The sequence below is a fragment of the Hyla sarda genome, chromosome 5, assembly GCF_029499605.1.
Source record: "Hyla sarda isolate aHylSar1 chromosome 5, aHylSar1.hap1, whole genome shotgun sequence".
In the NCBI taxonomy this organism is placed as follows: domain Eukaryota; kingdom Metazoa; phylum Chordata; class Amphibia; order Anura; family Hylidae; genus Hyla; species Hyla sarda.
Window position 1 is genome coordinate 354103645 of NC_079193.1, and position 22914 is coordinate 354126558.

Below are 22914 nucleotides of genomic sequence, written 5' to 3' on the forward strand. Positions count from 1 at the left end.
TACATCTACCCACTATCATCCATAGAATTCTCGAAAGTCATCACCAACGTCAAAGCTTCCGTACTTTTCCTGTTTCAGCCTCATCTGGCTTTTAGTTGCCAAAACAAAACCTTCAATGTGATTGTAATTAATAGAAAAAATATGAAATATATCTGATCAGAAAACCAGGTAACAAGACATAGTGAAAGTTGTAAGGTAAAGGCAGCTGTGTGTACATAGTGTACTGGAACACAACCAAATATCTGATCTTTTGTTCCATATTACTCGAACAGCTAAAGAAAGGGATCCTGCCATGGAAGCATGGTGACCAGAGATGGATGTTGGCTGCCAGAAAGTCCATCATCCATCATTAGCAATTAAGCCTTTGATAGAACTTTTCAAGAACATTGCCAGCTTCAATTATCAACAAATACGTAGTTGTTTATCCATGGTGGTTCCAGTAGATAAGTAACTTCCATCCATGAAACATTAGTTAGAAAGAAAACCAGAGACCTATACAGTGGCCCCTCAACATACGATGGTAATCCGTTCCAAACGGACCATCGTTTGTTGAAACCATCACATGTTGAGGGATCCGTGCAATGTAAAGTAAACGACAGTGGTCTACAACCTGCGGACCAGTGGTCTACAACCTGCGGTCCGCAGGATGTAGACCACTGTTAGAGGAAGTTGTACTCACCTGTCCCCGCCGCTCCGGACTGTATTCAGCTATACGGTGGCAGCTGAAGCAGTCTGCGCTGTCGGTTAGCCGTTTATGCGATGGCCCCGACATACAAAAGCATCGTATGTTGATGCTGCCTTCAACATGCGATGGCCTCTGAGAGGCCATCGTATGTTGAAATGATCGTATGTTGGGGCCATCGTAGGTCGAGGGGTCACTGTATACGTTTTAAAGGTTACTATCTTATACGTATGCTATGATAGTGTACCTCAGGCTACGTTCACACAGCAGAATTTCTGTCCGGAGTTCTTTTTGCGGAATTGATTTCAGTGGGATTCCGCTGCACTGTGCAGACGGCAATATTTCATCTGGCACGGAAATCCTCATTCCGGCGTCCACAAAAACATGGAACATGTCCAATGTTTCTTTGGTATCCGAACAGAAATGCATTTGCGTCTATTAAGACGGCGCATCTCTGAGCAGTCTTAGCGATAGCATGTTATGCCGGCGTCCGCAGTTTACAGAATATCCACTGTAGTATTGAGCAGCTAATAAGTACAGGAAGGATTAAGATTTTTTAATAGAAGTAATTTACAAATCTGTTTAACTTTCTGGAGCCAGTTGATTTAAAAAAAAAAAAGTTTTTCACCAGAGTATCCCTTTAAGGCGATCCTCTGTGGCTTCTCCCTGCCCTGCCAGCCTTGATTAAGAAAACTCTCTTTGGGTTGAGGGAGAGATCTTTTAATCCAGCGGGGCAGGAAGAAGCCACCAGGGTCTGCCCCAAAGACTTTTAGTTTCACAATACAAAGGGTCTACATGGAGAATCTCTGTGCGGACATTCCACAAACTGCTGGCGCTGACATTAGGGCACTGGCATTAGAACTGCACAGGAATGTGCCGTCTCATAGACAGCTATGCATTTTTTGCAGTGTCCGCTGAAAGAATGAAGAGGTTCGTTCTTTCTGCGGACACATAAAACAGAATTTCTGCGGCAGAATCATCTGGCACAGAAATGCCGCCATGTGCACAGCGCAGCAGAATCGTGTTCAATCCAAAAGGACTCTGCTGCAGCGGAATCTCCGTGCTGAATTCCAATATGGAAATTCGGCACGGAAATTTTGACATGTGAACATGGTCAAAGGGTAATTCTCTTATCTAGTGAAAGGTTAAATCTAGTGAAAGGTTAAAGGGCTACTCCGCCCCTAGACATCTTATCCCCTATCCAAAGGATAGGGGATAAGATGTCTGATTGCGGGGCTCCCACCACTGGGGACCCCCGCGATCTCCCTGCTGCACTCGGCATTCATTTAGAGCATCAGGTGCCGCTCCGGAGGCTCGTGATGTCACGGTCATGCCCCACTCGTAACGTCACGGCCATGCCCCCTCAATGAAAGTCAATGGGAGGTGATGTAACGACTGTCACACCCCCTCCCATAGACTTTCACTTTGGGGGGGCGTGGCCGTGACGTCACGAGTGGGATGTGACCGTGACGTTTCAAGCCTCCGCCTGGCATCGCCAGTCAAAGTTCGCTCCGTGCCTTATAAGTCTAGGATGACGCATCCAAGATCGTGGGGGGTCCCCAGTGGCGGGACACCCGTGATGACACTTCTTATTCCCTATTCTTTCGATAGTGAATAAGATGTCTAGGGGTGGAGTACCCCTTTAAGTCTAGGTTTGGCAGGTGATAATCTCTATTAAAGGTATAATTAAGTTTAATCTCACCTGTATAGTCAGCTGCAGCCAATGCGAAACTGAGGTATAAAGAACCAAGTTATTTCTGAGACCGTCACCGGTGTTTATGTTTTATTAATTATTCTTTTGTTATCGAAGAGTCGGGAGGGTTAAAGGGGTTCTCCACCATAAGGTGATTTTAGTACGTACCTGGCAGACAGTGATGGACATGCTTAGGAAGGATCTGCACTTATCTTGGGGCTAAATGGCTATGTTGTGAGATTACCATAATACTGTGGCTAGCTTTTTGTGAACTGGTATATCCTGTTTGAGTTTCCTTATTTGCCTACAAATCCCACAATTCCATTTTCCTCCCTCCCACACATCAGCCTCCCCACCCATTGAAACATAAATGAGCTGCATCCATTCAAAAGACCTTTGGTTTTCAATCAGGGTGCCTACAGCTGTTGCAGATTGATCTCTCTCCCACCAAGCGATCGCTCCACCCATTGAAGCATACAGGCTCCCTGTCATCAGCTGACTAGTGAGTCAAATCTCGACCGCATTACAATCTGGGAAAAATCTGTGACAACAGTCATTTTGTATGATGGTAAAAATAAATATTGAGGTGAAAATCACAGAAGAATTGTGAGAAAACTGTCACACACAGGTACAGACACTATATTATGAACTACACTAACTCTACAGCCCCTGTAGCATAGTCAAATAAAAAAAATTCCCGAAATACCCCTTTAATTGCCTGAAAGCCTACACCATTGGGGGGCCTTTACCATGTGGAGACTAGGTGGATATCAAGAGTCAGATGCACATACCTGCCCAATATGACAAGTCCAATGTCCTGACGCTCTAAAAACCCATTACTACTGCTTTGCACCCTTACTGTAGCCATACACATGTGATAGCTGTTGGATGTTCAATCCAATGATAGTTATCTCTTTATCTGGCAACCCATACACATCAACGTTCCAACCAAGCATTGAGATCCAACAAGCCCAATCCTTTTATCGGAAAACAAGATGGCACGGCACTGCACTAAGCCCTATTGTGGAGCATCGACCAAATGGTGGAAGTGGACTCTTGTTATTGCTGCAGGTGGTGCTCTGATCAGAAGTAGGTAGTAGATGTATAGCAAGTCAATGAAGAAAAAGATCGGCGACTCACCAAAAGTTGCTAGCAGAGTTCTTCTTTATTAAAACACTCACAGATACATAAGTAAGGAAGGAGGGTGGTGGGGGGACACTGGATGGCAACCAAGCTCCGTTTCGTACAGATGTGCTTCCTCCGGCCATCAATTTGATGGCCGGAGGAAGCACATCTGTGCGAAACGGAGCTTGGTTGCCATCCAGTGTCCCCCCACCACCCTCCTTCCTTACTTATGTATCTGTGAGTATTTTAATAAAGAAGAACTCTGCTAGCAACTTTTGGTGAGTCGCCGATCTTTTTCTTCATTGACTTCCAATCCTTTTATCCCCAATACGTTCTGTCAGGGGTGATGCTGGAGCCTATAATACACATAAAACAGTCGTCGGGGGCTGGGAGTTTTTTACTAAAATTGGAAGGTTTGACAACTGTAATGTAAATAGCCAAAAGGATAAATTTTAGAGTTTGACAATACGCAGCAAGATAACGATGACAAATACTTGTGTGACAACAACCATAAGACTGGCTACAGGGCAGGAGGTGAACTCTGACCTTAAATTGTTGACTGACACCATGAGGATGTAACGTCATTTTTTTTTAAATACTTTTTTTTGTAACCTAAGGTGGTGGTATTTCACTTACAGAGAGAGAAAAAAAAAGGAAAAATGTAAAATTGCTTTGTATAAAATCTGCCTTCCCATATTCCCCCTTACCTTCACCATGGGGAGCGCTTTCTCCTTGTCACTCGTGGGTGGTTATAACATTTTCACGACTGATCGCGTGAGTTGTGTTGCATTCAGGGCCGGTTCTGCCTGTAGGCAAAACAGGCAGCCACCTAGAGCGCCCTCTTGATGGGGGGCGCCGCTCTGCTTGCCACAAGAAAGTAAGACAACCAGCATCCAAACCACTCGCTCAGCCAGCAGCATGAGGACTAGATTTGTTATAGTGTGTCACCCCATTAGTAAGCTGATTACACGAGGAGGGGACTTGTTACAGTGTGTCACTCCAGTAGTAAAATGGACAGAGCTATCAGCAGAGAGCACTGTGCTCGTGATGTCATCAATGTTCCAAAAAGAAAGGAATTTTCTCTGTAGCATTCAGCAGCTAATAAGTACTGGAAGGATTAAGATTTTTTAATAGAAGTAATTTACAAATATGTTTAACTTTCTGTCACCAGTTGATTTAAAAGAAAAAAAGGTTTTCACCGGAGTACCCCTTTAATTATAATTTGTCTGCAGCTGTAAACCGGGGATTTGATGGCGGCAATAATGGAAATGACCGGTCTGTGCAGGTGTACCCTCCGAAACAAATATACATTGATGTTATAGTGGGACTCCTATTGCACAAAGTAGTATGTAAGACCCCTGTTTCCCAACCAGGGTGCCTCCAGCTGTTGCAAAACTACAACTCCCAGCATGCCCGGACAGCCTTTGGCTGTCCGGGCATGCTGGGAGTTGTAGTTTTGCAACAGCTGGAGGCACCCTGGTTGGGCAACACTGACAAAAACAGACTGTTATTACCAAAAAATGGTTATAACATGGCTGCTACAACATAATAATAACAACATATTTTTGCACATACCCCTAATAATAGATGTTAAAGGGGTACTTTTTTTTATCAACTGGTGCCAGAAAGTTTAGCAGATTTGTAAATTAATTCTAAAAAAAAAAAAAAAAAATCTTAATCCTTCCAGTACTTATTAGCTGCTGAATACTACAGAGGAAATTCTTTTTTTGTTTTTTTTGGGAACCTAGAGCTCTCTGCTGACCTCACGAGCACAGTGCTCTCTGCTGACATCTCTGTCCATTTTAAGAACTGTCCAGAGTAGGAGAAAATCCCCTTAGAAAACATATGCTGCTCTGTACAGTTCCTAAAATGGACAGAGATGTCAGCAGAGAGCACTGTGCTCGTGATGTCAGCAGAGAGCACTGTGTTCCAAAAAGAAAAGAATTTCCTCTGTAGTATACAGCAGCTAATAAGTACTGGAAGGAGTAAGATTTTTTTAATAGAAGTAATTTACAAATCTGTTTAACTTTTAGGCACCAGTTGATTAAAAAAAAAATAAAAAAAATAAAAAAAAAAAGTTTTCCACCGGAGAACCCCTTTAACCCCTTAACGACGCAGAACGTATATTTACGTCCTGCGCCGGCTCCCGCGATATGAAGCGGGATCGCGCCGCGATCCTGCATCATATCGCGTCGGTCCCGGCGCTCATTAACGGCCGGGACCCGCGGCTAATACCACACATCGCCGATCGCTGAGATGTGCGGTATTAACCCTTTAGAAGCGGCGGTCAAAGCTTCTAAAGTGAAACTGAAAGTGACCCGGCTGCTCAGTTGGGCTGTTCGGGACCGCCGCGGTGAAATCGCGGCGTCCCCAACAGCTGACCGGACACCGGGAGGGCCCTTACCTGCCTCCTCGGTGTCCGATCGATGAATGACTGCTCCGTGCCTGAGATCCAGGCAGGAGCAGTCAAGCGCCGATAATGCTGATCACAGGCGTGTTAATACACGCCAGTGATCAGCATTAGAGATCAGTGTGTGCAGTGTTCTGGGTCCCTATGGGACCAATAACACTGCAAAAAAAATGTAAAAAAAAGTGTTAATAAAGGTCATTTAACCCCTTCCCTAATTAAAGTTTGAATCACCCCCCTTTTCCCATAAAAAAAAACTGTGTAAAAAAATAAATAAATAAACATATGTGGTATCGCCGCGTGCGTAAATGTCCGAACTATAAAAATATATCATTAATTAAACCGCACGGTCAATGGCGTATGCGCAAAAAAATTTCCAAAGTCCAAAAAAGCGTATTTTGGTTACTTTTTATACCATTAAAAAAATGAATAAAAAGTGATCAAAAAGTCCGATCAAAACAAAAATCATACCGATAAAAACTTCAGATCACGGCGCAAAAAATGAGTCCTCATACCGCCCTGTACGTAGAAAAATAAAAAAGTTATAGGGGTCAGAAAATGACATTTTTAAACGTATACATTTTCCTGCATGTAGTTATGACTTTTTCCAGAAGTGCGACAAAATCAAACCTATATAAGTAGGGCATAATTTTAACCGTATGGACCTACAGAATAATGATAAGGGGTAATTTTTACCGAAATATGCACTGCGTAGAAACGGAAGCACCCAAAAGTTACAAAATGGTGGTTTTTTTTTTATTTTGTCGCACAATTATTTTTTTTTCCGTTTCGCCGTGAATTTTTGGGTAAAATGACCAATGTCACTGCAAAGTAGAATTGTCGACGCAAAAAATAAGCTATAATATGGATTTTTAGGTGGAAAATTGAAAGGGTTATGATTTTTAAAAGGTAAGGAGGAAAAAACGAAAGTGCAAAAACGGAAAAGTGAGTCCTTAAGGGGTTAATGCACCTTATTGCACAATGCCAATAATAAGCTCTGGTGGTGGACACTACCCCCATTTGTTCAATACACAACAAGGTGAACAAATAATTAGGAAAAATCTAAGTACAAGCAGCCTATAGAGACCAAAGTGCGGCCCCACAATATTCCCCCATCTCACCCTCCGACGCATTTCACCTTGCTTTCTTCAGGAGCTTGGCGAAACACAACGGAGTGTGAGGTGGGGGAACATCAAAGAACTCTATGCACGTAGCACTTTGATCTGTATGGGATGTTTGCACTTAGATTTTTTTTTTGCACATAATCTTGTCCGGAGCCATTTTGTTATTAGGATCTTGGATACAGACTCTATAGTTAATTGCTTAAAGGGAAATTGACAGCCGGTTCACCCGCACTAATCCAAATGTTGAGTTATAGGGGGAGATTTATCAAAGCCTGTGCAGAGGAAAATTTGCTCAGTTGCCCATAGCAACCAATCAGATCGCTCCTTTCATTTCTTACAAGGCCTCTGCAAAATAAAAGTAGCGATCTGTTTGGTTGCTATGGGCAACTGGGCAAATTTTCCTCTGCACAGGCTTTGATAAATCTCCCCCATAGTGCGGGTGAACCGCCATTAAAGAGATTCAGGGTGTATTAGCCATTGGTAATGTGGCATACCCAGCATTTCTGCCTCAGTCCCCTCTGCTCCCCTATGCCCGCCCACCTCATAAATATTCATTGACCCCTTTGCCCATGTGAGCACAATGTTGGCGGGCATATCGGTGCAGAGGGGATGGAGACAAGGATGTTTGGTATGCCGACTCCCGCCTTCATTGCTCAAAGGACGACATTTACATATTAGCAACGGAGGCTAATACACCATGTATCCCTGGAATGGAGGTGCCGATCTGGGTAAGTTATACATCCTTTTAATTCGGCTCACCCGCACTATAACTTGGTGTATTGGGTTTAGTGCGGGTGAACTGGCTGTCAGTTTCCCTTTAAAAATTAAAGGGGGACTCCGCTGGCCAGCTTTCGGAACATTTAGTTCCGAATGCTGTTTGCGCGCTGCAGGGTCGAGCACACCCCTCGTGATGTCAGGCCACGCCTCTCAATGCAAGTCTATGGGAGGGGGCGTGGCATCTGCCACGCCCCCTCCCATAGACTCGCATTGAGGGGGGAGCGGCCTGATGTTACGAGGGGGGCATAACAGGTTGTTATTATACATTTTGATCAAAAAGTACAAGTCCACTGGCCACGTCAAGGCCACCTAGTCAGAGGGGGTCCCTAACCAAACACTGGCGTAGCGACGAGCGGCAACCACTGCCTCCAAGACACCATGCCCAAAGGGGGAACGATCCAGTGGCCCGGCAGCCCCACTGCTGCCCGACCAAGCCCCCGACTCTGGGCCGCACCACCCCACAGACAACGCATCACAGAAACAATGGCCGCCACAGAGCACCACACCAGTGTGAACACTTACCACGTGCTCCCTTACCATTATTTTACACCGTAAAAATATGACATGGAGACACACGTGTCCTTTGCTTTACTAATACCGTTCTGGTCTAGTAACTTTTGTGGTTCCTTTAGATGTTTTCTTATTTTGACGCCCCGAACTATTGACACATGGGAATCATTTCCTTGAATAAAAAGCTCAAGTAAACCCTTGGGTGCTATTTGTTTTACAAACATTGTCTGACTGAATAACATATATGGGGGAGATTTATCAAAACCTGAAGTTGCTGAGTTGCCCATAGCAACCAATCAGATCCCTACTTTCATTTTGCAGAGGCCTTGTCAAAAATGAAAGAAGCGATCTGATTGGTTGCTATGGGCAACTCAGCAACTTTTCCTCTTGACGGGTTTTGATAACTCTCCCCCATAGTGTCTGACCGAGTAAAATAAATTCTATATAATAATACCATAAAGGCTTTGCCCACCTTAGCAAGCAATTTGTATTTTCATTTCCATCCTTTTAATAATATATTTAAAGAATTAAGCAACAGGTAATGTTAATTTACCAATTTATTGTCAATATAGATCAGTGGTTCTTAACCCGGGGGTTCGGCGGAGGAGGTCGCAACAGGACAGGCAAACCAAGCAATTGCTTGGGGGCCCCGAGCAAAGTCGGTGTTTGCCCGTCCTGTAGCGACGGGGCAATTCCCCCACCATCACTATTAACTCCCTGCGGCCCCGCATTAAGTTTAAAAACGCAGGGCTGCCGGGACATAGCGCACGCCGGAATGTCACTGACGCCCCGTGCGCGTGCCCATGGAAACGAACGCGCCAAGGACCGGAGGCTAGAGAAGGAGGAAGACGCGCGCTGGCCAGCTTGGTAAGTGACCAGCGGCACGTCACCTTCGGTGCTCCGACCACCGGTCCCGAGACCTACTGCTATAGCCGGAACGGTGGTCGGAGCACTGAAGTGGGCAGTACACAGGCATACACTGTATATGGCTGGAGGCTGTATGATCTGTGGGGGGAACACTGCCTACATCAGTGGTCTTCAACCTGCGGACCTCCAGCCGTTGGCTGTCCGGGCATGCTGGGAGTTGTAGTTTTGCAACATCTGGAGGTCTGCAGGTTGAAGACCACTGGCCTACAAAATGTGTGGGAACTCTGCCTGCCTAATGTGGGGGAACTCTGCCTGCCTAATGTGGGGGAACGCTGCCTGCCTAATGTGGGGGAACTCTGCCTGCCTAATGTGGGGGAACTCTGCCTGCCTAATGTGGGGGGAACACTTCCTGCCTAATGTGTGGGGGAACACTGCCCGCCTAATGTGTGGGGGAACACTGCCTGCCTAATGTGTGGGGGAACACTGCCTGCCTAATGTGTGGGGGAACACTGCCTGCCTAATGTGGGGGAACACTGCCTGACTAATGTGGGGGAACTCTTCCTGCCTAATGTGGGGGAACACTGCCTGCCTAATGTGGGGGAACACTGCCTGCCTAATGTGGGGGGAACACTGCCTGCCTAGTGTGTGGGGGGAACACTGCCTGCCTAATGTGTGGGGGAACACTGCCTGCCTACTGTGTGGGGGAACACTGCCTGCCTAATGTGTGGGGGAACACTGCCAGCCTAATGTGGGGGAACACTGCCTGCCTACTGTGTGGGGGAACACTGCCTGCCTACTGTGGGGGAACACTGCCTGCGCCTAATGTGTGGGGGAACACTGCCGGCGCCAAATGTGTGGGGGAACACTGCCTGCGCCTAATGTGTGGGGGAACACTGCCTGCGCCTACTGTGTGGGGGAACACTGCCTGCGCCTAATGTGTGGGGGAACACTGCCTGCGCCTAATGTGTGGGGGAACACTGCCTGCGCCTAATGTGTGGGGGAACACTGCCTGCGCCTAATGTGTGGGGGAACACTGCCTGCGCCTAATGTGTCTTAATGGTTTAGTCCTTCAATGGTTTTGTTCATTTTGTGCACCTATGTATAAATATATACTTAAATATATACCTCCTATGTTTTGAATTTGAAAAAAATCATATTTTCTTTTTCCAATTAAGAGGGGTTCGGTGAATGCGCATATGAAACTGGTGGGGTTCAGTACCTCCGACAAGGTTAAGAACCACTGATATAGATATAAACATAAAGATGTCAATAAAGATATAAAACAAATTAAATAGCGGTCATACATGGTTAAAGGGGTATTCCGGGCAAAAACATCTTAAAACATTTTATCCATCAAAAGGATAGGGGATAAGATGTCTGATCGCGGGGGGCCCGCTGCTGGGACCCCCCGCGATCTCCCTGCAGCAGCCCGCAACGCCCTCTCCCATAGACATGAATGGAGGGGGCGTGGCGTGACATCTCATCCCCGTCTCGGAAGCCCGGAGGTTTCCGAAACTTCAGACACAGCTACGCATAGAATGCGGGCTGCTGCAGGGAGATTGCGGGGGGTCCCAGCGGCGGGCCCCCTGCGATCAGACATCTTATCCCCTATCCTTTTGATAGGGGATAAGATGTTTTTGCCTGGAATACCCCTTTAATGCACCGCTGCTACTTTCATTCACCTTTTAATAAAAGATAATCTACTCACAAATTCCCTATGGATCCCATATCCCGATATATATCTTGCATTACATTGTTTTTATGTTTATTCCTTTTGTTTCCTGTACGGTTCTATGATTTTCCTAATAATTAGGAGTGCATGAAGTAATGACACTAATATTTATGATTGTTTATTTGAAAATTCAATAAGAATGAGTTGAACTGCAAATAGATTTCATTCAAGAGGGTTATTCAGGTCTAGAAAAACAGAGTTCATTTAAAAAAAAAAAACACAGCACCTCCCCTGTCCTCAGGTTGTGTGCGGTATTGCAGCTCAGTTCCATTGAAGTGAATGGAGCCAAGTTGTAATACCATATACAACCTGAAGACATTTGCAGCGCTGCAGTTTTTTTCTATTCCTGAAAAACCCTTTTAAAGGGGTACTCTAGTGGGAATTTTTTTTTTCACATTAACTGGTGCCAAAAAGTTAAACAGATTTGTAAATGACCTCCATTTAAAAATCTTAATCCTTCCAGTACTTATCAGCTGTTGTATGCTCCACAGGAAGCTGTGTCTTTCTTTCTAATCTGACCACAGTGCTCTCTGCTGACACCTCTATCCATGTCAGGAACTGTCCAGAGCAGGAGAGGTTTGCTATGGGGATTTACTCTTTCGCAATAATTGCAATTCTTTATCTGCAAACTTCACTGACTTTTCAACTCTTTCAATGGCTCCAAATCTCAGTGTACCGGGGGGACCTCCATGGGTATCGTTCATATGATTAATCAGACGAGATGCCCCTACACCTGTTCTCAGAGATCGAATGTGTTCTCTAACGCGGTGAAACAGCGGTCTTATGGTTTTGCCCACGTAGAAAAAAAAACACATCCACAAATGAGGACATAAACAGTAAAGGTGGAGCGGCAAGTAACAAATTGTTTAGTTTTAAAGGGGTACTCTGCCCCTAGACATCTTATTCCCTATCCTTTGGATAAGATGTCAGATTGCAGGGGTCCCGCCGCTGGGGACCACCGGGATCTCGGCTGCAGGACCCACCTGTTGCGACTTCCGGAAACACTGGAGGCTTCAGCTCCCAACCACGGTGACGTGAGATCGTGATGTCACGACCCCGCCCCCGTGTGACGTCACACCCCGCCCCTCAATGCAAGTCTATGGGAGGGGGTGTGACATGAGGAGGCATGAATGTTTTTTATACTGGAGTACCCCTTTAATGCAGGTGACAATGGTGACAGATTTCCTTTAAACAATGTTCATATGTGGTACACATTTTTGAAGAGGCCCCAGGTTCTCTGTAAGTAGCACTGCTCCTGAGTCACTGTAAAGTATATTATTTTAGTAGTGTATGGTGGCAGCACAGTATATCATTGTACTTCACACAACTGTATTGCAGTGTTTTTCGCCAACATGTGGCGCTATTATTTGGTCACCACACCATCAGATGGTGCCTTTTGGCATTTTCTGCTGGAGTCACCCCTCCATAGTGTTCCGCTATACAGTGTACAAATAACTTTTCCATATAGTGTCTGAATAAAAGCCATGTAAAGTAAACTACTATAATATACAACACAGGGCTTTTATTTAGGCGCTGTATGGAAAGGTTATTTGTGCACTGTATAGCAGTTCACAGGGGGGTCTCCAGCAGAAAGTGTGCACGGCGCTATCCAAAGCAATGCAAGGTGGAGCCCAATGGCAGCTTTACTAGTCACTTCAGTACAGCAAAGTAAAATGCAAACACGAACAGACTTCAACATTTCTTTAGACTGCGCCTATAGAAGCACGCTGCGGCTCTACAATAGGGATATGCTGGCTATGTTGGGGGTTGGGGCTCCCCAATAGTTTAACGGTCCCAATTTGGAGACCTATAGTGTAAGAACTGACTCCCGATGACTGCCTGTATAGGTTTTTCTTGAATCTACCATAACATCACGTAATATTCTTTAATGACTGCTATTGATATTTATATCTAATTTCTTACAGATTTTTGGAGGACTTGTTTGGATTTTGGTGGCAGCCTCTAATGTGCCAGTTCCAGTAGTACAAGGATGGGTGATGTTCGTATCAGTGACCGCCTTCTTCTGCTCCCTCCTATTCCTGTGTGTGTTTCTCTGTGGTCTGGCCCATATGATCCCTACTAACTGGAACTTTGTGGTAAGTATTAGTGAGGAGGAGCATTGCCCATATTCAAATTTGCGATATTTCGCAAATGTATAAACGAAAATTCGTCCTATTTCTTACTATCTCACGTAGGCCATTTTCACATGGCAGAAAATGAGCGGAATGTCCGCACATTTGCATGATCCGGTGGGCGCTAGGACCACTCGGAAATGACAGCAATGCATTCCTCAGCAAAATACACAGACATGTCTATTCTTTCTACAGACACCAAAATCTGAAATTCCCCCGTGTGCACAGTGCAGCGGAATCCCATATCGAAGGACAAACTTTAAGTGTTTGCTAACGTGAATTCTTGGGATTCTATTGTCCCAAAGATTAACCAAGTACAGTTCAAGTGATCATTGAACATATCCAGAGATGGTGACGTTCAGATTTCGAGCTATTGCCAACAAATATTGTGTTCCATTGCCCAAATTTCCAAGGCTAGAACAGCAGTTGTTTTCTTACCCTGCCTCCTGTCCTAAAACAGGAATAAAAAGTAATCAAAAAGTCCTATGCAGAGCAAAAATGTCACCAATGAAAACTACAAGTCCTCCAGTAAAACATTGGTTTTTATTATGCAAAAGTCATTTAAAAAACTGTATCAATTTGGTATTGTGGTGGCCCAGTACAGGAGTTGCCCTCCTGTACCCTTTTCTGTCCTGTGTGGTGGACTCTATGTCAGTGCCCCCTGGGTGTACCTCCCTTCTACAGACCCTAAATGTTTAACAGTGCTTATGTTATTCATTAATTTTTCTTTCTGATGTTAATGTGCCTTTAAATGTGGTTGCTAAGTCCTATGTATCCAGGGAAGGTGTCGGTGACCAGGTGACTTGTGGGTGACCTATGGGAGTCCTCCAAATTGCTCCCTTTTATACTTGGGAGGAGCTAGCTTAGTTGAGTTGTTGCTGAGCTACAGTACAGTCAAGACCTGAGAGTGTCTGGTGCCCTAAGGTAGACCAAGGCCTAGGCACGCAGCCATACTTCCACCAACCGTTAGACCTTCCTCCCTCACTCTGCTACACACAGCCCAGAGCAGTTCAGTGTGAGATGAGCCATGATTGGCTAAGGCTGCACACACATCCTCAGCACTCCCGACTGCATTTCCTGATCTTGGACTTCTGGCAAAGTCTGTGCAAGAGACAGGGGGAAATGTTCTCTGGACAAGTAGGAAGACACCTAGTGGCAGCTTTTTTAAACACAAATAAAACATAGAAAACCATTTATTTTAAACAAAGTACATTAGAAAGATTTTTTTATTTACCATAAGGAGTGCATTAACAAAAAAAAATTTATGACAGTGCCCATTTAAACTATGTTCACACAGTGGAATGTCTGTGCAGAATTCCACCGGAATATTCCGCACAGACATTTCACTGCAGTAGAGCCCCATTGATTTTAATGGGATTCTGCTGCACTGTGCACATGGTGGAATTTCTGCAGCAGATGTTTCTGCAGCAGAAATCCCAATTCCAGCATTCGCTGGAAGAATAGACTTGTTTATTCTTTCTGTGGATTCCGCTAAGAAATGCATTGCCGTCTATGAGACGCAGCATTTTCAAGCAGTCCTAGCTCCTGTCGGATCAAGCAAGTGTGAGGAATGTACATCCCTGTTTTCCGGGCGGACATTCTGTACATTTTCCACTGTGTGAACCCAGCCCTAGGGTATGCTCATACGGCAGAATTCTGCCGGAATATTCTGCATGGACAGTCCGCTTCAGCAATTGAAGAAAGAGGTAGTACAGCAGTACCTTTAAAATGTTGAATCTTTATTCTTTTCTTTAAAATCTAGAGCACACTCCAAACACCATCACCATGCCGGCAGGCAACTCACATGAACGCGTTTCGAGTCCCGTTGATTTCAATGGGTCACAGCTGCACTGTGCACACGGCGGAATTTCCGCTGCAAAGTTTCTACCGCGGAAATCCCGATTCCTGTGTCCGCAGAAAGAATAGACTTGTGTATTCTTTTTGTGGACTCCCCTTGGACTTGCATTGCTGTCTATGAGACAGCACGTTTGCCTGCAGCTGTTAGCATGCTGGGAGTTGTAGTTTTGCAACAGCTGGAGACACCCTGGTTGGAAAACATTGAACTAGAACTTAATGCTATGCAGATGCAAAGGTTATAGAGGTGTTTTTCCTGCCTTATTTCCATGTGACTAAATTCACCTGAGTGACATTATCCTGTACTTTATGAGGGGTAATCACAAACTTTACTGCTGCCAGGTAACATATTACAGTGACATATGAAATTACAGCTATGTATTACCATTGATTAGTCCTGTAAAACACATCTCAGTCATCTTTTAATTAAATGGGTATTTTAATTAAATTAGGAAAATAATCTTTGGGATAGGGCCACCCCTTTAATTATATGATTTTTTTTTTTTTTTTTTGCCCACAGTCTCTACCATCTCTAAATCAATGTGTCGTATCACAGGGTCAGCTAGTGCACATTTATATAGGCACTAGCTGAGTACCCAATGTCTTTCTACCTTGTGTGGGAGGAAAAGCAACAATGACGCTTCCTTCCTCATATTTCGTCTTCATATCCCGTCCTCATATTGCGACCTCATATCCCGCCTTCATATCCCATCCTTATATCCTGATCTCATACCTCGTCCTCATAACTTAACCTCATATCCTATTCTCATTTTCCAATGTCATATCCTGTCCTCATATGATGATCAACCTTATATCCCAACCTCATATGCCATTCACATATCCCATCTGTATACCCTGTTCTCATATCTCATCCTCATATCCCATCCTTATGTTCCGTCCTCATATCCTGTCCTTATATCTCATCCTCTTATCCTGTCCTCATATCTCATCCACATATCCCATTCTCATATCCTGCCCTCACATCCCTACCTCATATCTTGCCCTCATATCTTATCCTTATATCCCATCCTCATATCCTGTCCTTATATCCCACCATCATATCCCGTCCTTACATCCTCATCTCATGTTCTGTCCTCATATCCCTCCCTCCTATCTGGTCCTTATATCTCGTCCTCATATCTCATGCTAATATCCCAACCTCACATCCCATCCTCAAACAGTGGGGCAAAAAAGTATTTAGTCAGCCACCAATTGTGCAAGTTCTCCCACTTATAAAGATGAGAGAGGCCTTAAAAAGTCCATAAAATCCCATTGTCTGATTTTTAAAGAATTTATTTGCAAATTATGGTGGAAAATAAGTATTTGGTCAATAACAAAAAGTTCATCTCAATACTTTGTTATATACCCTTTGTTGGCAATGACAGAGGTCAAACATTTCCTGTATGTCTTCACAAGGTTTTCATACACTGTTGCTGGTAATTTGGCCCATTCCTCCATGCAGATCTCCTCTAGAGCAGTGATGTTTTTGGGCTGTCACTGGGCAACACAGACTTTCAACTCCCTCCAAAGGTTTTCTATGGGGTTGAGATCTGGAGACTGGCTAGGGCACTTCAGGACCTTCAAATGCTTCTTACGAAGCCACTCCTTCGTTTCCCGGGCGGTGTGTTTAGGATAATTGTCATGCTGAAAAACCAAGCCATGTTTCATCTTCAATGCCCTTGCTGATGGAAGGAGGTTTTCACTCAAAATCTCATGATACATGGCCCCATTCATTCTTTCCTTTACACGGATCAGTCGTCCTGGTCCCTTAGCAGAAAAACAGCCCCAAAGCATGATGTTTCCTCCCCCATGCTTCACAGTAGGTATGGTGTTCTTTGAATTTAACTCAGCATTCTTTCTCCTCCAAACACAACAAGTTTAGTTTTTACCAAAAAGTTCTACTTTGGTTTCATCTGACCATATGACATTCTCCTGTCAACACCGCCTCCCACATCACTCTCCTCATCACTACTTGCCCGCCTAGAGGAGGAAGCGGCGCATGTCTCCTCCACTTCTTGACTGAGCAGTAGCTGCTGACTGTCCTCTAGATCGTCCTCAGTGAATAGTGGAGCTGAACCCACAGCATAAGATACTTCTTTAGGGGAGGGAAAAGCATAGGACAAAGGCAATGGGAGGACAGGGACTGCTCCCGGGCCATGCCACCTGGGGGTTCTATCTGAGGAACCCATCGACTGTTGACTGGGGGTGCCGGATGTCACTTGTGATGATGTGGATGACCGTGTTAACCAATCAATGACGGCAGATGGGTTGCTGGTCGAGACACGACCGCTGGCTGATAACGGGAGCTCAGGCCTCTCACTGCGACTCCTGCTGCCACTCGCCCCTAGTCTGCTGCCAACTCTGCCTGATGAATTTAGGCCTCTGCCACTCCTCTGTGCATATCCTGGCACTTCTCTCCCTGACATACTTAGTGCGTATATGAGGGGAGGACAATACGCTCCACTATGCTTAAAACAGTATTTGTCTACAACACCAGCAGGTGTGTACTTTTGGCTTGCCTTTCACAGTATCTAGGCCCTTAAGACTTTAACAGGAACAAAATGGTACACCACTTAGATGTACGGATGTGGTATGCACTTATGAGGAGAGGACAATGCGCTCCAGATATCATAAGACACCGGACCAGAACCAGGTAGGAGCCATGATGGTAATAGCTGACTAAGGTACCAATTCCTCTTTTGTGTGTGGTTCGAACCATACAAGTTTGTTTGACAGCTGAAATACTATAGTACTCAGGATTAGCAGGGGTATAAATAAAAGAGGTCTGGTAGGGCTGTCACAAAGAGGATGCCCACATGCCACTTTAGCTTGTTTAACATGCCTGTATCATAGAGCAACACATGTGGTTGCTATGGGACCCATTGAGAGAGTAGGTGGGACCAGATTGGTTCCAATCCCCTTTGCTATTGGGTTTCTTTACTGTAAAAATTCATTATTTGCAAATAGGAAGGTGGAGAAGTGGCCCAAGGGTGATGGAAAGGTGATGAACTGACCCAAGGGTGTTAGATTGGACGTAGAGTAGAAAACAAACATGATGTCCTTTATTCTCCATACTCCAGGATTGTGGGAGAGTTACTATGGAAATTAGTTTGTGGTTGGTTCCATTGGGAGGACTAACATTATGGGGGTCAATTACTAGATGTGTCGTTTTGGTGCATAGCACATAAGCAAAGTTCTGCCGATTTTCGGTGTGCTGGATCAACTAAGAGCGGCATGCCATTGAGTAAATCCAGTGAGTCGGTGGCTGCCATTGAACCTATCACAGAAATTTATAGCAGCTATGAGCTGACGTAGTTTCTGCACCTTTTGGTGTAGCAAAATCAGCCCTAAAGATGCACGTGAAGAGGGCACACCCTCCACATCCCCCTCCATGCGAGACTGAGCTCCGATCTTCCCTCTACATTGGTGTATATGCCAGAAAGTGGCACAATTAGTGCCAAAAATGGTAATTCATGCCCACCTTGCAGCACCATAGTAAATATTTTATGAATGAGGCAAAAGAAACATAAGGCAGACAAAACGTAAGGTTATAGAGGGGTGTATTAGACTCTATACTGAAGGGCCCTTTATGCACCGTAGCATGAGATTTATTGGTCAGCCTTATAGTAAGATTCTTCTAGTTGCCCATAGGAACCAGTCAGAGAGCATCTTACTATAAGACAGCACAATAAATCTTTCCACAGGTGTGGTACAGTGCGGTGCCCACATGTGAGGTCTTTTGTAAACCATGACTTGTTCCTTAAACACAAATGGGATGGTGATGTATCCTTTGTTGGACAGGACAGGCCCCATTCATATCAGTGCCCCAAACAGAGCTAGTGACTAAGTTTGGGCCATTCTTGGTATATCTGATATTTAGTTTAGACTGAAAAGCATCACGCCCCCTCCCATAGACTTGCATTGAGGAGGCATGGCCTCCACCCAGAATCGCCAGTCATCCGGCACAGAGTGAAGTTCGCTCTGTGCATCGGATGTCTGGGGTGCCCCAGCCAAGATCGCCGGGGTCCCCAGTGGCGGGACCCCCCCCCCCCCCCCCCCCCCCCGATCAGACATCTTCTTCCCTATATTTTGCATAAGGAATAAAATTGAGACATTCGCCAGTATATCCTTATATGAAGGACACACCAGAGCCCGCACACTCAAAATGGCGCGGGACCTAACGCTAATTCTACCTGTGCGTGATAAGCAAAACAGGGGCCAGTGGGCAATTACGGCAGCATTCGGTCGACTCACAGCCTCCTCCCAGGTACCCTCCAGCGTGACTGAGCACATATACAATGGGAGGAGGGAGGCAAGCTGCAAGCCCCACCTGAGTTGGCTAATATAGGTGCATGGCCTCACAGGTGCTGCCCTAATGCTGCCTGGAAGATGTTCAAGGCGCATTAACTATGGAGTTTACACACCTCCAAGTATAACATTTAAACAAACAACAAAAAACGTGACCTCAAATGGCTGGAGTTGCTCCACCCCAAATGCGGTTGTGCATTTATACTGGGGGAGCAGATCCTGCCCTTGTAGTCCGTTGCTAGGGGCGATCCCCAGCATAAAAATGCATACAATGGAGGATGCCTGCAGCGGACTACAAGGGCCACAATATAATCCTACATCAGATAGACGGTGTGGATGTGTAAGTTCATATTTGGAATAAGATATTCATATAAGGTGTGGATGTTCATATAAGGAATAAGATGTCTAGGGGCGGAGTACCCCTTAAATATACAAAAAAAAAAAAAAAACTTCCCTCCTTTGTCATCCTAAAGTCTCTCATCCAAAACTCTGTCATCCCTCAGGCGAAAAACCTTCCTGCCGTGTAGTAGAGCCGAGTCAGTGTCGGCTCTCTGCTATATGGGTTCTGCTGTACATGCTATTCAGTGTCGGCTCTGCTATACAGTGCTGTGCAGCGTCAGCTCTGCTATGCGTCTGAGGGAGAATCGTCTGAGGCATGACAGCGTTTTGGATGAGGGACTTTCGGATGAGGGAGTTGTGGCTGAAGGATGACAGCGATTGGTGTGAAGGAGGAGGCAGGACACCGTTTCGCCTGACAGAGGACGGAGTTGCAGCTGACGACTGACGGCAATTTGTCTGAGGGAGGAGGCGGGACGCCGTTTTGCCTGACGGAGGATGGAGGTACGGCTGACGACCGACGATGTCCTAAAATGGACACCAGTACGGTGTATTGTCTTTTTGGGTCCATGCACATAAATAAAGCTGTATGGACCAAGCACAAGGTTACCCTGCCTGAGCCACATGACCTTCTAGATAGACACACAGGGGGAGATTTATGAAAACCTGTGCAGAGCAAGAGTGGAGCAGTTGCCCATAGCAACCAATCAGATTGCTTCTTTCATTTTTAAAACAGGCCTGTGAAAAGTGAAAGAAGCCATCTGATTGGTTGCTATGGGCAACTGCTCCACTCTTCCTCTACACAGGTTTTCATAAATCTCCCTCACATTGTTTAATACAGGCACCAAGCAGTCCAGATTCTGTAATAAAGTTGTGTGTACGGGTCCTTACAGCTTTTGTTGCCTTTGCTCTTAGCTGTGCTCATTTAAAGGGGTACTCCGCTGCTCAGCGTTTGGAACAAACTGTTCCGAACGCTGGAGTCGGCGCCGGGAGCTTGTGACGTCCTCGTGACGTCACCCCCACCCCCTCAATGCAAGTCTATGGGAGGGGGCGTGACGGCTGTCACGCCCCCTCCCATAGACTTGCATTGAGGGGTGGGGTGTGACGCCATGAGGGGGCGTGACGTCACGAGCTCAGTTTGTTCCAAACGCTGAACAGCGGAGTACCCCTTTAAGCTTTTGAAGCTTTTGAACAATAGTTTCAGGAATGGTCCTGTCTGTCAATGGAGTGGTGGCTGCATAAGAAACAGGAAATTTTAATTTTAAATGAATGAAAGTTGAAAAATCCTCAGATTGTAGTCACTCAGTTGACATATTGTGAAAGTATCTACTCTATGATATCATTGCAGCAGATCGTTCACATGATACGTTTCCATCATATTTACGACTATATAAATGACACATAGGTAGATAAGCTTCCGCTCCAATTTGGTCATATGTGGTTTGTGGCTAAGGAGTTCACTTACATCATCCATTGTGACTTTATGACAGGGTGAGGTTATAATAAGCAGTCATGTGAAAACCACGTGATGTGACCAAAGTTTATAAAAGCTAATATTCTACATAAGGGCAAAAATGTAGATTCTTTAAAAACACATACACTCAAATGTAAAAAAAAATTTTTTTTTTTTTTTTTTTATAGAAGTAATTTACAAATCTGTTTAACTTTCTGGCACCCGTTGATTAAAAAAAAATAAAACGTTTTCCACCAGAGTACCCCTTTAAAGGGGTACTCCGCCCCTAGACATCTTATCCCCTATCCAAAGGATAGGGGATAAGATGTCAGATCGCCGGGGTCCCGCTGCTGGGGACCCCGGGGATCGCCGCTGCGGCACCCCGCTATCATTACTGCGCAGAGCTAGATCGCTCTGCACGTAATGACGGGCAATACAGGGGCCGGAGCATCGTTACGTCACGGCTCCGCCCCTCGTGACGTCACGGCCCGCCCCCGTCAATACAAGTCTATGAGAGGGGGGCGTGGCGGTCGTCACGCCCCCTGCCATATACTTGCATTAAGGGGACGGGCCGTGATGTCATGAGGGGCGGAGCCATGACGTCACGCTGCTCCGGCCCCTTTATTGCCCGTCATTACGCACAGAGCGAACTGTGCAGTAATGATAGCGGGGTGCCGCAGCGTCGATCCCCGGGGTCCCCAGCAGCGCGACCGCGGCGATCTGACATCTTATCCCCTATCCTTTGGATAGGGGATAAGATGCCAGGGGCGGAGTACCCCTTTAAAGACCTGTAGGCCATCTGATGTCTGTTTTGGCTCCATATTCTTCCCTAGAAGTCGTATCTCTAGGGAGAATTCATCTCTTATACGGCATGCGATGGAACCTGTCGCCATATGAATGTGGAAGACATAGTAGCACACTATGCGACCAATGACTTTTTCGGACACTATATTGCAGATCGATATAACATGGACATGTAATGCAGTAATGTTCTGTAGGGCCTTACTTTCATATTTGGAGTGAAAATTTCTGCCGAGCTGTTGGGCACCAGTTCATGGTTGACCGGTAGTGTTGAGCGGCATAGACCATATTCGAATTCGCGATATTTCGCGAATATATGGACGAATATTCGTCATATATTCGGTAAATTCGCATATTCGTAATATATGCGAACATTTGCATATGCAAAAATTAGCATGTGCGAAAATTAGCAGGTGCGAAAATTTGCATATGTGGAAATTAGCATAAGCGAAAATTCGCACGCCAGTCTCACACAGTAGTATTAGAGCCTTCTTTACACCACACAAGCTGGAAGCAGAGAGGAGTGATCACTGTGATGTGTACTGTGAAAAAAAAAAAGAATATTCGTAATTTCGAATATATAGTGCTATATTCGCGAATATTCGCGAATATGCGATATTCGTGAATAAAATTTGCATTGCGAATATTCGCGAGCAACACTATTTACCGGGTCATTGTACAATACACATTGTTCATGTTTAACCTGCAGACAGTTACGATAGGCTTTATACATGAGGCAAAGACGGAACATTGGTAGGTCCATTGTATCAGACCTGTAGGCACTCCTTGTGCTTCCATCTAGGGTTGCCATCTGGCCGGTATTTTATCGGCACAGCCGGTATTTTGGCCACCCTGCAATGTAATGGCCGGTATTTATGCAACCAATCCTCCAACTCCCAGAATGTTGCATTACATACTATACCAGTGTTTTCCAACCAGAGCACCTCCAGCTGTTGCAAAACTACAACTCCCAGCATGCCCGGACAGCCAACGGCTGTCCGGGCATGCTGGGAGTTGTAGTTTTGCAACAGCTGGAGACACCCCTGTTTGGGAAACACTGACCTATACTATATAGTCCAACATGCTGGGATTTGTAGTTCTCGTTTAGGGCAG

The 22914-nt window shown here is 45.4% G+C and overlaps 1 protein-coding gene across 1 annotated transcript in view; it reads left to right on the forward strand.

Moving 5' to 3' along the window:
* Positions 1 to 22914, forward strand: part of MAL2 (mal, T cell differentiation protein 2) — a 59804-nt gene that overhangs the window by 21741 nt on the left and 15149 nt on the right. The window contains exon 2 of the mRNA XM_056518640.1: positions 12843 to 13013. Coding sequence (XP_056374615.1) covers positions 12843 to 13013 — 171 coding nt within the window. The remainder of the gene's footprint in view (positions 1 to 12842; positions 13014 to 22914) is intronic.